Source organism: Anabrus simplex, chromosome 7 (genome assembly GCF_040414725.1).
Source record: "Anabrus simplex isolate iqAnaSimp1 chromosome 7, ASM4041472v1, whole genome shotgun sequence".
NCBI classification, from domain to species: domain Eukaryota; kingdom Metazoa; phylum Arthropoda; class Insecta; order Orthoptera; family Tettigoniidae; genus Anabrus; species Anabrus simplex.
In genome coordinates, this window is record NC_090271.1 from 157,780,332 (window position 1) to 157,797,845 (window position 17,514).

Here is a 17,514-nt window from a genome sequence, read left to right on the forward strand (position 1 = left end):
GCCTTTCCAAATTGAGAAGTTGTGGGGAAGCACTATGTCCAAGCATTCAAATTGGGCATGTTTAAGAGTAAAAATTTGTTATTTGGTACAATCTAGATAGTTAAAAGCAAGTTTGATTTTTAGGCCTAAAATTCGTGTAAATTACCTAATTTTTAAAAGTACAGGTATGTTAAACACTAAAATGCATGATGCATGTGGAAATCACATATTAAAATATACAGTGCATGTTAAAATCCTTTATAATGGCTCAGATCACTTCATTGGAATGGATTTATACATCTTGCATATGTCTATATTCTTGTTTGAGTCCAATGTAGATGAAGAATGTCAGTGCTTGCGTTCATAGGTAGTGCTCTCGTGGGGGTTTCTACTATATATTACGATATATCGACTTGTATATTTGATAGGTTTATCATATTGTTAATAGCAATTCCAGTATATGAGCAGAGGTAGATATCTGCAGCTGTGATTGATACATGGACTTGAAGTATTGAATGTAGTCTCCATTGGGCGTCAGTGTTTCAGATGCAGGTTGGTTGGTCTTTTCTCGTCTATAATATTTTGCTGGTGTGTGTCTGTAAGAGACAAAGCTAGTGTGAGAAAGTTATAATCTGAAAACGTGCCTGCTTGTGTGTGTGTTAACGTGATGAGTACTTACTATTGCTGTCGTGGTTGGGATGCGTTGAGTTTGACTGCCTGACGTGTTCTGTATCGCGCTCTTCTTGAGCTTGTGCCCGCCACTGTAAGGGGGATGGAGGGGTGGGTGAGGAGAGTTACTGTCATAGGGGTAGGGGTGGGGCTGGGCGTGTCGGTCATCTGCGCTGTAGCGCATGCTGAACTCTGTTGATTATTTTGAAGTAGTGTTTTTTAAAGCGGGGATGATTTTATTAAATATGGTGTTGGTTTTTTCTGTAATTTCGTTTATGTTGTAATTAGGATTATCGTATTGATCTAGTGAAAATGAAAACCTACAACCTGTTTTCCAGTCATTGACCGGGTCAGGGATGTAATGAATGAAACTTATATAGGCTTTTATTACAATGGGGTCGCCACTCCCAAGGTGATTTATTAATGAGTGATAAATGCTATGAAATGATAATGGAGAGTGTTGCTGGAATGAAAGATGACAGGGAAAACCGGAGTACCCGGAGAAAAACCTGTCCCGCCTCCGCTTTGTCCAGCGCAAATCTCACATGGAGTCCCCGGGATTTGAACCACGGTATCCAGCGGTGAGAGGCCGACGCGCTGCCGTCTGAGCCACGGAGGCTCCATATTGATCTAGTAGTATGTACAATTCTTCTGTTATATTGAGCAAGGGGCCTTTAGGTTTTATATTTAATATTTTCATATCATTTGCAATGTTTGTGAAGCTGTGTTTGTATTCATCAATGTGCTGGCCTATTGCGGAAAAAATATTATGTTTTACGGCATTTATGTGTTCATTATATCGGATTGCGAAGTTCCTACCGGTGCGTCCTATATAGCTAGTCTCACAGTTGTTGCATCTGATTCGGTATACTCCTGATTGATGATACTTATTGTTGCTGTTGATTGTCTTGGTGTTGTGTAAGATGTTAGTGCTATTATGCGTGGTCTTGAAGGCTATTTTTAAGTTATGTTTTTTTTAAATATTGGTTAATGGATATATGTGTGCATTATTGAAGGTAAATAATACATAGTCTTTTTTTGGTTTATCTGTTTTGGTCAGTCTAGTTTTTGGTTGAGATTTGATTTTTTGGATGATTGTATTGATCATTTCTTTCTTGTAACCATTATTTTTAGCTATTTCGTGGATTCATTGTATCTCTTCTTTTAAGTCAGTTTCTGATAATGGTATATTGAAAGCCCTATAGATCATGCTATAATAAGCTGCTTTTTTGTGAGTATTGGGATGGATGGAGTCTATTTTGGTGGTATTCGGTGTGTGTGTGTGCGTGTGTGTGTGTGCGCGCGCACGCGCGCGCGCGCGTGTGTGTGTGTGTGTGTGTGTTTTTTTGTATATTTTGAAAGACAAGTGCTTTTCATGCCTGGTTATTGTTAAATCAAGGTAATTTAAAGTATGATTGTTTTCAGTTTCTTTTGTGAATTTTATGCAGGGGTCTATTGTGTTAAGTCTTTCCAGTATGGTATTCTCATTATAGAGCCTATTATCAATGATGACGAAGATGTCGTTGACATATCTACACCGAAAGAATATATTGTCTATTTTGCTAATGGATGTATGTTCTAAATAATCTATGTAAATGTCAGTGAGTATGCCGGAAGCAGGAGACCCCATTGGTAGGCCTTGTTGTTGGTAGATTGGAACCTTTTCTTATCTATATTACATCTTAACTATCAATATGGAAAGTGAAACTAAGTAATCAAGCATAGAGCATGCCAAAACAGAAAGTGAACCCTGAGAAAGTTCATCATATTTTTAAACAGTTCAGTGCAGATGGTATTCAGCATGACTGGTCTGTTCTGAGGTGCAGTGTTTGTGATATTTTGATAATGTTTGATGAACACCAATTTAATCATGTTGTAAAGGTGAAATGTGACAATAGTTCATTGGCGTGCAGAAATAACATTTGTGGCAAGTGGAATTCCTTTTTCAAAGCTTTACAGCCTTGCAAAAATATACTGGGAAGTTTATTCAAGATAACACCTTACAAAAATCATATCTAAAGCCTCTATGTCATGAGTTTCAAATCTTGCCCGCTGTAAACGGAAAACCCATAACACCTGTGCACGTGGGCGAAAGACACTTCCCCTCAGCCAGCTTGTACTTCCCCATGTTTCTGACTCAGGGTTGTGCACACGTACCGATGACAGGCTCCAGATTTCTATTTTGGTCTACAAGTAATGATTGAAACATACAGGCTCTGACATAAAGATTGACACACCGAACTTGATAGCTGCATAAATCACGGAAATAGAACCAACTTTTGGGTGGTTAGGCCATGTGCGTTTGCAGAGTTTCGCCCAGACATGCCATTTTGGGCTCATCAGTTGGATTGGCACGCCTCTCCAAGATTCTGCTTAGCAGTGGCAGACCAACTGAGTGGTCGTGGCGTGTTAGCAAATAGGGATTGCTAACCTGCTAAAGGAGAAGTGAATTCTCTGTTTTTAAAAATATGTACTCCCCATGGAGATACAATTCCAAAAATGGCTTTCACGACCACAGATCTAAAAATCACTGGAATAGAACCAGCTTTTGGGTGGTTAGGCCATGTGCATTTGCAGAGTTTTGCCCAGACATGATGTTTGGGGTCATCAGTCGAATTGGCACGTCCCTCCAAGACTCTATTTAGCAGTGGCAGACGAACTGCATGGTCCCGCTGCAATTGCTTAAGTGTGGCCTGTATTTGGGAGATAGTGGGTTTGAACCCCACTGTCGGCAGTGCTGAGAATGGTGTTTTGTGGTTTCCCATCTTCACTCCAGGCAAATGCTGTAGTTGTACCTTAATTAAGGCCACAGCCACTTCCTTCCCACTCCTATCCCTTTCCTGTCCCATCATTGCCATAAGACCTACCTATTTGGTGTGACGTAAAACAACTTATTAAAAAAAAAAAAAGGATTGACACAGTAATTTGTTTGTGTGTATTTATATTTGTGTACTTGTGTATCAACACAGTTGCTTGAAGAGATTCAACCTTTATCATGCCCTTTTTTTAAGTTAATAAAAACATGAAGTTTTGCTACAGAAGCAATATAGTAGCAGCATAGTATTCAGTATTATTCTACTTCATAATTGTTCATAGGAGTGATGAGCATGTTAAGCCCCTACAAAAATTATTCCCTTTTACTTTGTACTTCATTGATCATGGCAATTTTTAATGTAATTTTTTTTGTTTTCCTGGTACATGATGGTTACGAACCACGTTGTTTCACAGATTTTATGCAAATGCCATGTTAAAAGAATATATATACATGTATTGTACAGAGAACCGTAGTTATGAAAGTGTAATGTACACCCCTCCAGGCTTGTGCTAACATAATATCCTGAGCTAGTGCTCATAACAGCTGTTTCTCATGAACGCAGAATTGTCTGTCAGCTTGTGACCTTGACATGCTGGCTCTGTATGAAGAAAAATTAAAACAGATTGGGCAAGCAGTAGCTGGTAATCCAGTTTATTTTATCCTAGATGAAACCAGAACAGATATGTTTTGTAGCACCCCTAAATGAACAATAAGTGAAACCCATGCTCTCCAAAACCTACTTTCTGATCAAAACAGACAATGACAGTGTGATGCTAAGTTTCAGCAATGCATGCATCGTCTTGTGGCCAGAAGGAATTAAATATGATCAAGTGTGGCTAGTACTAACAGACCAAGTGTCTTGCATGTTACAGGCTATTGCCAACCTGAAACCTGTGTTCTCTAATACAAAATATGTGACCAGCATTGCATCAAGTTAGGAAAGCACTAAAAAGTAAATATTCATGTGTAAATGAAGTGTCTTCTGTTAAGAGAATTCTGAAAAAGACTCCTGCTAGGATACAAAAGTCTGTTGAAATTAGAGAACTTCCTCTTCCACATTCCACAGTTCTCACTTGATGGGGCACTTGGTTAAAGGCCCAACCTGTAACCATTTTAAGACTACATGCAGTTTCTTTGATGCTTTGCCCAATGGTTCTTCAACTGTGAAAAAGGGAAAGAACTATCCTATAAATAGAAATCAAGATGAACTTTTTACTGTTCATGGTCACCTTTTCCTGAAAACTGTCATTACAGAATTATATAAAGCACTGTACTCAGAAAGATGGATATGAAGGAAGTTTAGGAAAGTAGAAACAAGAGCAGAGCTTGGCCAAAAACCCTGATGATATTGTTTACATTGATGCTTTCACGACCCGTAATTGTAGACATGTTAATACATGATAATATGAGATTTTCTTCTGAAGACGTGGAGCAAAATTCTCTGTGACACATAAAGAATTTCACCTTGTTTTCTTAACATGGCAAAAGTCCAAAAGCTTATTATCATGTCCTGATGATGTTGCTACAAATAAGTATCTACATTACCAACTACAGACTTGTGTCTGTTGACGTAGAATGTCCCTTTTCAGCATGCAGGTATATACTTGGCGACCAAAGAAGCAGCCTGACTTAAAAAATATTTTAAGAAACATTAAAATATTCAATGTTATTTGTTTTAACAGTTTTCTGGATAGGTACCTTCAATAAAGTTGTGCTTTGGGACTTTTTTAGGCAGACGATTTAATAGAATGAATTTGTGTCCTTACATGTAACGTGTTACTATTTGTAATTAATATTTACGTTTAAAATTTACACCGTTTGAAACTTACCTTTTTTGACAAAAATTTTGCACTATTTAAGTGCCCCTGATTGTGTTTAGCCAACTATCACTTAGTTTAGGAAATGTTTTATATGAATATAGGACATGCCCATTTTCATTAGACTTCCCATATAATACTTAATCACAGAAAATTGGAACTCCTTTGGTAGTATATCGAGGGAAGGAAGAACTGTGATTCAGCCGATGATATACTACCGGTACTTGTGTTGAATCAGTTTAGGGCATAGACACAGGTTTATCCTTTATCATCATTTCTTCGCTCCAGCAAGCCGGGTGCAGTTGTGTACGAGCATCCTGCAGTTTGTCCTATTCATCCACAGATGATGCTCATATATGCGACGCCAGTTCACATCTCTAATTTCAAGGTCCTTCAATATCTGTTTTTCCCAAACGTCATGAGGTCTTCTTCTTGGTCTCTTCCCAGGAACATTGTGATCAAAGTATGTTCGAGGAGTCCTGTGAGGGTTCATTCTTTTGATGTGACCATACCATTGCAATCTCTTCACTTCTAGAGTCTCCAGCAAGCTTCGTTCCAATCCAAGCCGTTGTCGGATATCCACATTCCTTATTTTATCCATTTTTGTTTTTTGTAGACAAGAATGGAGGAACTTCATTTCTGTTGCCTAAAGACGACTCTTTGTTGGTCCAGTAAGTGTTGCTGCTTCCAGGCCATACGTCAATATAGGTACTAGATATGTTTTGTACAAGCTGATCTTGGAAACTAACGGAAATGTTTCATCCCAAAGTATTTGACGTACAGCGTGATAGAATTTGGAAGCTTTCTGTATTCTGTTACTAATCTGTTGATTTATGGTATTGTTTGATGACAGAATACTACCTAAATATTGTACAATATCCATCTCTTCATCTCCGATTCTTAAATGAACAGTTGGGGAGTTTCTACTCATCACCAAGCCAACTGTCTTCGTTTTGCTGATTTTGAGACCTAAGGTTGAAAAAGCTTCATGCCAGAGATCTAGTCTAGTTTGTACTTCAGCTTCTGTCTCACCCCATACCATTACACTATCAGCAAAAACCAGGGCATTAGTTGTTGGCTCCTTTTTTTAACCGCTTTTAAAATTTCATCCATTATGATTATGAAGAGAAGTGGTGAAAGACAACTTCCTTGCTGGACTCCACTCTTCGTTTCAGACCAACCTGACCTTCCATCCTGGACATGGACACACCACTTGGTTTCATCATATAATCATTGTACTCGTGCTATGATGTCATCGGGCACTTTCTTATGTCTCAAACATTCCCATATATGCCCGCATGGTACATGGTCATGCGCTTTCTCGATGTCCAGAAAAACAGTTATAAGTGTTTTACCTTTCTCTCAATACTTCTCATAGAGCATTCTGGTGGCAAAAATGAGGTCTATAGTTGATCTATGAGGTCTAAATCCATGTTGTTCCTCCTGGAGTGTAGGTTCAACATATTTTCTAATCCTGCGTTCAAGGATGGATTCGTAGATTTTGAGACAATGTGACAGCAGAGTTTTACCTCCGTAGTTGGTACATTTCTTTCTATTACCTTTTTTTAACAATGGGATAATGACTCCTTGCTGCCAGTCATTGGGTATTACATTCTCTTTCCAGATTCTATTTAGTACCCTGTACATCCACTGTTGTCCTACTTCTCCTAGTGCTTTGATCATCTCAACACTTAATTCATCTGATTCAGTTGCTGTGTTGTTTTTCAGCTTAGATATTGCTGTGTCTCTATTTCCAACCAAGTCAGACGAGTGGTATTAGTGCTGCCAAAATCATAAGGTTCGTCGTCTAATGGAGTGATATTTTCATAACAGTTCAGCAAATTTTCAATGTACCTTTGGAACTCCTGTAATATTTCGGTTTTATCCCTAGTCACCTCACCATTAGGAAGTTCTACAGATTGGATAGATCCATTTTGAGTTCTTCTATTCTTAACAATACTGTATAGTGGTTTTTTATTTCCATCCTGCGTTATTTTGGTGGTCTTTTATAGGTAATTATGGAAAACTTCTCTAATAGTGATGATGTATTGTTTGCAGTAATGATGTAATTATTTAGACCTAGGATTTAAAATAAAGACTGTAGCATGGCATTATCCTGGGGTGAGTGAGTGAGTGTGGTGGTGGTGGTGGGAAGAATTCCAAGGACGAGAATGTTGGCAATACTCATTTTAGTTTCCCTGTCTTGTTATGGTAAGTTACAAAGTTGTGTAAGAAGTTGTGAAGGAACTTATATTCATAATCTGCTTTGAAATGAGAAGAGTTTATAAAAACAAGAAATCCTACTCTGCATAATGAAAATGAGCAAAAAAACAAATTTTATGATATCTTTATGTTAAAAATTCAAGAAGTCAAATCTGAAACCCCTTGGTTTGTTAATCGCAGGTATTTCTTTTGATTTTACTTTTCTTCAAGAAACTGAACTCATTAAAATTTGATCAAATGCTGTTCTTCAGAGACTTGTCATTGGGTAGGAATTAAAGTTAAACAGGCTGTTAACTCCTTTAAGAAGAGTTTGACTTAATTTCTAATGTAGATTATTACCCATAAAATTGCTTGATGTATTTCCTTTACAGACGATGACCCTGATGCCTGAGGATAAAGAACGTGCTGTACCCTCACCTTACTGTGATTTTTGTCTGGGTGATGCTCAAGAGAATAAAAAGACCTGTCTCCCTGAGGAGCTGGTGTCTTGTTCAGACTGTGGACGATCAGGTAGGAAACTTGGACGGGCTCGACGGAGACTGGACTCTATTCTGTAAACCTTTATTGTTGTTGTTGTTATTACACTATTGCAACCAGTCCTTGAAATGGAACAAGTTAACTTCATGAGGCTCTGCATTAGTGGACGTGAGGAAAATGACAAGTTTCTGATAGCTCTGAATGTTTCTTGTTATAGTTTTGATCTGTTTTAAAGTATGAAACTGACCGCATGTGTTCACTCTCATCTTATGTACTGACATGAACTATAGTTTACAGTTAATTGATTAGTGTTGCTTGGTTGGATATTATGAACTTGATTTCACATTACGTGTTGTGGATTAGGATTTCTAACATTGGTAACATCTTTTCATGAATCAAAGAAGACATATAATTGAGCGAAAGGAATATGAACATACTAGTGTGTTTTACGTATGACTTACCCAAGCAGTTGTGTTATAAAGCAAAGTTTTATATATATATATATTAGTATACATCATTTTTGTCAAAAAATCCTCTTAATTAGTTCACAAGAAAATAAATGCCATTATCATTTGTACAAGTATAATCTGAACATTATTTTGTTAGCTTTTACTCTTCTAGACTAAAATTGTGCAGAATTGATATTAATCAAATATTAGAGCCCTAATTAATTTCCACATTTGAGCCATTTGCATTCCTCTTACTTTTATTATCCAGTTTCTGTTCTCTTATATATGTGACCCATAATATTAAAATTTGTCCCTCTCATATTAAGCACTTCGTATTTTGGCGTATGTAATTTATGGTTTTAATCGAGAGTAGTTTCAGGTACTACAATTTCAGCTTTGAAGCTCTCAATTTCTTATCCCTCTGGAATCACTAAGGTGTCAAATTTATCCAGCTCTTAAAAGTATCCAACTTTGAGGTTGCGTTAAAAATACATAATCAGTTCATTCAGAGGCTCCATTTCACCACAGCTTAAAATGAATGTTATTAATTATTAGCTATTATTGATCTATAGATCTGGAGTTAGGGTTGACCGAATATTTTCTTCAAAGAGTATTGCAACAATATGTTAATGTATGTTCATATTTCTCTTTGAAGTTACAGTGAAAGGTAGTTATTTAGACTTTAAAGGATTTAACGACATGCTAAACAACATTGTTGCATATCTATAGCAATACTTTGTATAGAAGTTAAAGCAAATATTTACAAACAAACAAAAAAGTTCCAACATGATAAATAAGTGGTTTTTCTTTTTCAAAAATCAAAACTAGGAGTGTGAGCTGACTTGGCTTCTCGATTTTGATTTGCAGTAGTTAGTGCAGTGGACGCCGCTTATTATGATCACTCTGGGACGCAGATAATTTGATAACATTAACCGGCTGATAACAGTAGCCGAAAAATAGAAATTGATAAGTAGCCTACTGTAGTTATTCATAACCTACATGCACTACAGTGAAACATAGACCAGTACACAGCACTGCAATACCATTGACTGTTTTCAGCTATGTAAAATAGACTCTTATCGCTGTTTGCTTCTTGTTGTCTCTCAAAAGTCCATTAATATCTAGCGCCTGTTACATTTCAGCATTCGTTGTTGTTCGGAAGTTTCGGCAACATCGTCATCATCAGCATCGCTATCTTCTGCTCCGAGTTCTTCACCTCTCATATCTGGATGCAGATGTAACTGCCTCACATAAATGTCGCCTTTGTCTGTTTCGCATCAGTAATGATGACCTCATCAATGTTCATCCATTCCTGAAATTCATCTTCTGTTAAGCCTGTTGGACAAAGTTCAACATCCTCCCCTACTTCTGGTAACTCTCCTAAAAATCTCCCATGCCGGAAAAATTTCCTTATTGTATGTGCTCAGACATTGTCCCATGACATGGCTAGAAGATGCAGGGCGTCGAGAAGGCTGGTTGTTTTGGCAAGGGCATTGGCACTAGTTTTATGTGAGTCCTCTATGTTTTTTAAGATTCTTGTGCACATTTCATCACCATGTCCGGCTCCTTGGCTAAATGGTTAGCGTGCTGGCCTTTGGCCACAGGGGTCCCGGGTTCGATTCCTGGCAGGGTCAGGAATTTTAACCATCATTGGTTAATTTTGCTGGCACGAGGGCTGGGTGTATGTGTCGTCTTCATCATCATTTCATCCTCATTACGACGCGCAGGTCGCCTATGGGAGTCAAATCAAAAGACCTGCACCTGGCGAGCCAAACATGTCCTCAGACACTCCCGGCACTAAAAGTCATACGCCATTTCATTTTCCATCGCCATGATACGCTTTCATGGTGTGAACGGTTCCTTGATTGCATGGTTGAATTAATGAAGTCGTAATCGCCGGTAAGAAAACCACATTGATGTTGTCAGCCAGCAAAACTATTTTACGGTCCAGCGTATTATGCCACTTCAGTAGCATTCTTTGAAAATCAGGGCAGTCATCCATGCATTAGAGTTGGAATGATAGTCCACTGGAAACATATTGATGCCTTTAAAACAACGTGGATTCTTACTTTTCCCAATCACGAACAGTCTTTTCTTTTCACCAGACACACTCGCACAACATAAAACTCTTACTCGTTCCTTGGAGGTTTTACAGCCTTTAGCACTTTCATATTTGAAGAAGTGTATTCAGGCAAGGCGCGATAATACTTGCATACTTGAGAACGAAATCCTTGAAAACAAATACGATAACATAAACCAAATTCATGATCACAATAAACAGAAGATTTTCAATGTTTTAGTATTTGTCCGTACGGGACTTCATAAAAGTGATTACCGGGCGAGTTGGCCGTGCGTGTAGAGGCGCGCGGCTGTGAGCTTGCATCTGGGAGATAGTAGGTTCGAATCCCACTATCGGCAGCCCTGAACATGGTTTTCCGTGGTTTCCCATTTTCACACCAGGCAAATGCTGGGGCTGTACCTTAATTAAGGCCACGGCCGCTTCCTTCCAACTCCTAGGCCTTTCCTATCCCATCGTCGCCATAAGACCTATCTGTGTCGGTGCGACGTAAAGCCCCTAGCAAAAAAAAAAAAAGTGATTATATAATACTGTTGATAACATTATCCTTGATTACAATAAACGGTGTCCACTGTATATAGAAACAAGGAAAATACAGTATCATGAATAGATTTCATATTGATGAACGTTTGTAGAGTCAGTTAATACTGACAATCTGCACCATCATATTCTATAGTCAAGGCCTTGTTACTGCAACCATAAATGTCTGTCCTGAACTGGTCTTTTCAACTTGGTATAAGATATGCAGTTTATCCTCTTCAGCAAGTTGTTGAAATCTCCTATGGTTGCCCTCTTCCTCTCTTCCCAGTAACTCTCCCTTCAGAATGTTGCAAAAGAAGTCACAGTGTCACAAAACAAATTTTAATCTTCTGTTCCTCTTTTTACCTTCCTCTCTCAGTTCATCATCATTACTTTTCATTCCTATCTTACTAGTCTAATTTATTCCCCTCCATATCTACATTTCTGCTACATTATCTCTTCTTTTTTATGCCATATTAAAGTGTAGTCTAGCTTTCATTCTGGTTCAGAGGCCTATTCCAAACAAGTTTTTACAAAGTCCTTCCATGTTTCTATTCTTACGTGCTTGTTGGTCAGCATTTCTCTTCTCTTATTCAAGATGTTCTTGGCGATTGTTATTGTTGTTGAGTGGCTCAATTTTGTCTTAGTCTAACGCCTGACTGGACTTACAGCTATCATGGTTTCAGCCTTAATTATGAGTTCCCATTTGCCTAGTGTTTCTCATAGTACTTTAACCATTCTGTTCAATCCATTTTCTGTTTCTGCCACTAACGTGATGTCAGCAAACCTTATACAGTAGATTTGCTTTCCATTAATTTTTATTGTGTTTGTTTTATTTTTCCTGACAGTTATTTCTTCCTCTATGAGCAGGTGAAACAAATAGAGGGGTCGTTACCTGGTCTGCAACCAAACTTATTGTCATAATTGTAACATTCCATCATGTTGAGCAGTATTTTCAAAGCATGTGGTAAGAAAAATCAAAACAGTGTGTGCCATTTCTTTTTCTTGGTAGTGCAACAGTTTTACTCTTCATGAAGTTAAACAGGAACTATGCGTGTTTAATAACAGTCTGTCACCCATTCAGAAATACTTTTCATCACCCACATTTTTCAAGAGATGTACTAGAATATATTCTTTTAAAAAAGAAAAAAGACTGAACAATGTTGTGCACTATGATTAGTGGACCCAGTCCACAGTCCATTTTCTTCTACTTGTTCATCTTCAGTATTGCTGGTGGTATCTCTTATCATCTCCTTTGTACAGTTCTTCAATGTACACTTTCTGTTGATTGTATACTTCTTCATTGTCTTTTAGGATATCTCCTCTCTTATTCTTGAGGATGGTGCTTTTTGTTTCCAGTTTGTACTCTGATCTTAAAATATCTTATCCATATATCCACTCATGTCTTTTTTCATATCTTCACTGGTGTTTTCCATCCACTCTTTTGCTTTATACAATTTCATTATGATTTGATTTTTAATTTTGTGTCTCTTTGTATCATGTTTGTGTCTCTGTGTATCTTCCTTCTCTATTTTTCTTTTTTAATAAAGTCTAATATTTCTGGAATCATCCACAGATTTCTTGGCTCTGACTAGTTCTTTCCCAGTAATGTACCTTTCCAGTTGCTCGTGCTATTCCATCCCATCCTTTCAATTTCAATAATATTTTCTGCCCACTATTAGCTCCTTCTCTTATTCTTGTTTCATGCCACCATCTTTTAACTTCTGTAGACAACATGTATGTTGGATTGATTCTTCATTATTTTTCAGATCTGTATCTGTTTTTGTTAATATCAGATTGGGATCTTTGTCTATATCCAGACAAGTGTTGCCTTCAGTGGATTTAACCTGTTTGGAGTATCAATGCCTGACTAATTTGTTATCACTCTGTTACGTTTTCTTTCAGCAAGTGCTTTCTGTATGTATAATTTCCAGTAGGGTACTTAAAAAAAACATGGTTCATTTTCTTCACTTAACTCAGTAATGGTTCATATCTTCTAATCTGCATTTTCCTGCATTTTTTGAGTAATTATGTTAACCAATAGAGCCATTGAAGAATTTATCTATTTTCTGATTTATTTGATCACATTCCTAGACCATCTTCCTCACAGGTTAACCCAGTAGTTATTCCATTACCTCTCCTTTGTTTATTTCCACTATGAATGACTTTCATCTCCCTGTAATGTAGCCCCCTATTTTGTGATCATATTGCCTTAAATTTGTCTAGAATATCTAATGATCTTCTTATACAGTATATTGACTTCTTCTAGCAAACCATTTCTCAGTAATGTTCATATTCTATGTTACTAACTTCAACACCTGACTGATGTTAGCCCATTTTGAAGAATAATGAGAAAACCTAAGATTTGCTTGATAACAGTTTACTGCAGGTCGTTAAATACAGTGAACATAGGAAAATTTGGCTAGCTCTCCAAATTCAAGCAGTGCTTTCATATTTGAAATAGATGATTACATTTCAGATGTGATAGCATAATGTAAAATAGAAACTAACTAGCAGCTAACAATTCCATTACAGGTTATCTAATTCCATATTATGAGTGTTATGAAAATCCATGATCTTGCAAATTTTGGAAAGAATTAATGCAGGCACACAGTTAGCTGAATTATTATTTAGTTTTTGAGAAATACTTCCTAGGAAAATTAAAAAAATTAATTTGTGTATTTATTGGCAACAGCAAAATAAAAAGTTGGTAAAGAGGTATATTGGGGCTAACATTGTTAACATTGGTTGGGAAATGCATAATTGCAGAGTTACCCAGCCTTTGCTTGCCCACCATACTCCTCCGACTTAAACCTCTTGGACTTTTACTTTTGGGGACAAGTAGAGTCTGTAGTGTTGCTGTTGATGATGAACCATCTTTGTGCATACATTATGGCAGTCTGTCAGATGGTATGCACTAAACCAGGCATTTTTTTTTATCATGTTCAGTACTCGTTGTGAACACAAGCGGAGGCCTGTATTCAGGTAGGATACGTGAACAGTGTGTTCCACGTGGCGGTACAGAAGTAGATGTAACAGTGTTGGGAGTGTTGGATTGCACTAACATTACTAAAATTTAAATAACTTTGTAATTATGCATTTTTGGATCCATGCCCTTTTTAAAAAAAAAAAAAAAAATATATATATATATAAGGAATCCATTCCTGAAGATTTGGCATTGAGGTTTGATACATTGCTTTTGGTGTGTCACTAGTCACTTTGTATAATATGTTCTTGCATATCTCATGGTTTATTTACATAGAAAATTGTATTCAAATGAAATTACTGTAGTCCTTGATAGAACGTGTTTTACTCTGCAATCTTAGAATTTCTTTTCACTTCAATTATATTATTTTTCGAAAATTCAGACTGTGCCGTATATTGTTACAGTTCAGCATAATTTATTCTAGTAAAATAACACAGCTTATCTTCCAGAAACTTAAATATGTCCAATCATTTCACTTCATATTCAAATAGACCATGCCTCTGTGATATGTCTGACCAATATTTTTTTCTTTCCACTTTCTCCCTATTCTATGTTTGTTACACACACAAAAGCCTCTACTTTAATTTAACTCTTCTCTATACTTTGCCACATGTACAGTAATACACACTACCAGTAAATACATTGTTTCTAATAGTATTTACATCCACTTCCTACACAAACTTTGGTTTGTTCAGAATGATCTATTAGGAGCTCTCTTCTTACATTGTGCAGATTTTCGATATTATGAGATTTTCTTAGTGCTCATTACCTCAGTGTTGGATACTTACTTCCATTATTCTCTTCTAGACCAAGATTTTGTTTTGTGTTTGTCTGTAAATAAAGTATGTGTTTAGATTATTAATGTTGTAATATGAATAGTTGCAACTCACGTCTCTCCCTTGTTCTTACGTGTCCATCCATATGTATATAAATGACTCTGAGAGAGTGAAACATAGGCAATGATTGGAGACAATGAGACAGAGTGTAAGAAGTTTGAAAAAAATGTCTGTTGGAGGAGTAAATCAGAATATTCTACGGAGCTGACTGCATTACATTCCTTTTGCTCTGATGTCTGCACTAAACTTACTACTTGCAAAGAATGGATTAGATATTCCACCTATCTCTATCATGTTGGAAAGTAGAAATTGCATAATCTTACCATGTAAGTATTCTGTTATGACTTTGGAAGGAGTTGCAATGTTGCAGCTTTAAACAGTGCAGTATTGGTCACTAGACAGATCTACCATTAGTTTGTTATTTGAAACTACTATACTATTTTAAATGAAGGTAGAGTGTAATATTTACCTTAGTTCGTTATTTGTGCTGTAATAATAGGTTATTTGATGTTTAGACCTCTCATCTATTTCTTCAAAAACAAAGATAACCACATTATTTAATGAAATATTCTGTAACCAATAATATATCAGTGCATTTCTGATTCTCCTGCTTAATCAAAATGTCAATTTATAAAATAAGTAAAATTAATAATTTAGCTGGCGGAAACCTCACATTGTCTGACTTGATCAGGGTAAACCTGTATATATGTAGGAATGTTGTGTTTATGCTGTGATTTATTATAATGAGTATTATTATAAAAATAGTTAAATGTGCATTTATGTTACTGAAAGAATCAGGTTTGTTAAAAGTACATTCAACTTGTGATTTCAAGAACTGGGTGACAATCTCAATTGTTTACTGTTCAGATTGTCAGTTTTCATGTTGGAGCAATTTTAACAAAATAGAATGTTAACTGGGCATGTTTTCTCAATGGAATATTTGACAGTATTTGCAAATCTGTCTACAAATAATATACTCAAGTTGAGAACTTTGTTATTAGTTTTATGTTGTAATATTATTTTATCACAGGATTTATTATTTTAATTACACTGTAAGAGGAGTTCCCATCTGCCTTTGTCAGGCATTGTAGTGCGATGCGAATAACTTCAATTATTCCTTTTAGTGGTATTTTATTTTAAGGGCAGTTTTGACCGAGTTACATTTGCATAAATTCTATCCCTATTAATTTTATTTTTTTATTTATTTATTTATTTATTATTTATTTATTTATTTTAAAAAAGTGGGTTGGATTACATAGCAGCATATGTACCTATTCCAGGATAGTATGTTCTAAATTTTATTCCGTATTTATTAACATATTTGTACTCAATGTCTATGCTTCTTCTGTCATTAATTGTTAAATAATATTGGTTATTCATTCTTTACAGAAATTCAGGGGACGTAATTGTTGGTTCATTGTGTTCAAAGAGAGGGTGCTAGTTTTTGTGTTTGCCAAGGTCAGGTTATTCAAATAATTTACGTCTTAAACCTGTTGTAAAGAAGAGAACAATGACAAAGACTGGATATACTGTGCTATGCTCACATGATGGGGACTTCATGGCTTTTCCTCTGATTCTAGTAAAAATCAGTATGTTATGTTTGATACTCGGCTGTGTAATGTTGGATTCAATTTTCACTTTTGTTTTTCCTCATTCAGAATGGTGTTTTAATTTTATTTTTCTTGTCTTGCTCTTCGAAGTACTTGCTTTCAAGTTCTGTGTTATTTGTACTATGGTGGGTTATCAATGTCCTCAAAACTTAAATCACTACACAAAGAGGCAGCATGCTTTGCTATCAAATTTATAAAACTACTATTTACAATTATTACAAGTTCACTCAGGTTTGAGTTTTCCACTTGACATGATTTTATTCACAATCATGACACACACTAACACACACTTGGGCGATCACACAGCACTTCGGTGCGTCGGATTCCTGCTCCCCAACAGGCATCTCGCAGTGCACTTTCCAGGACAGTTCAATTCGCAGCTCGCCAAATGCAGTATATTATTGTCAGCTTCCAGCTTTTCTTGTGAACTTCCTTATCATCACAAGCCTCAGCACTTCCCTGGTGATATTGTTTTCCTCGCTGCTGGCCTGCTTGCATTGCTACTGCTCCACCGGTTCTGCCCACTCTCAGCCTTCATTGTCATTATAATAATATGAGACCCAAAATGTACTCGTGTACATTTCTACAGTCCCTACAATAACACAGACTTACCATATTTCAAACAAGTTTGAGTTTAGAGAGCTCTGTAATCAGAGATATCCCTAGTATCAAGAATGAATCAACAACTGTTCCTCAGACACATAATGGTGGATTTAAACTCTAAATACAAAATGTAACAGATTTTGTGGGTTAGTATCATGGACATTTTTTTTTTTTTCACTCATTTGTAATTTGGTTAGATATTTTATTTTCCTGAGTGTTGGAGGTTCATTATACAACCATCCTTATGTGCTGGCTCAGGAACTCTTGAAGTGTTATGCCCATTGCCTATGTCTCATTGTTTCATATTGCTCTGGAGTGTTTAAGAAATCTGCAGAATCTCAATATTTGTGTTTATCTCTATATGTTTTTGTTCTTTGTTGGCAAAAGTGGATTCTGCCATTAACTTGAGAATGCATCAAATTGTAAATTTCATAAACCACATTAAATTTAAAAT

The 17,514-nt window shown here is 36.5% G+C and overlaps 1 protein-coding gene across 3 annotated transcripts in view; it reads left to right on the top strand.

The window, feature by feature from the left end:
* The window catches only part of LOC136877390 (zinc finger protein ubi-d4), a 570,041-nt gene that overhangs the window by 436,698 nt on the left and 115,829 nt on the right, over positions 1–17,514 (top strand). For all 3 annotated transcript variants that reach the window (XM_067151392.2, XM_067151393.2, XM_067151394.2), the window contains exon 8: positions 7,875–8,013. In XM_067151392.2, coding sequence (XP_067007493.2) covers positions 7,875–8,013 — 139 coding nt within the window. The remainder of the gene's footprint in view (positions 1–7,874; positions 8,014–17,514) is intronic.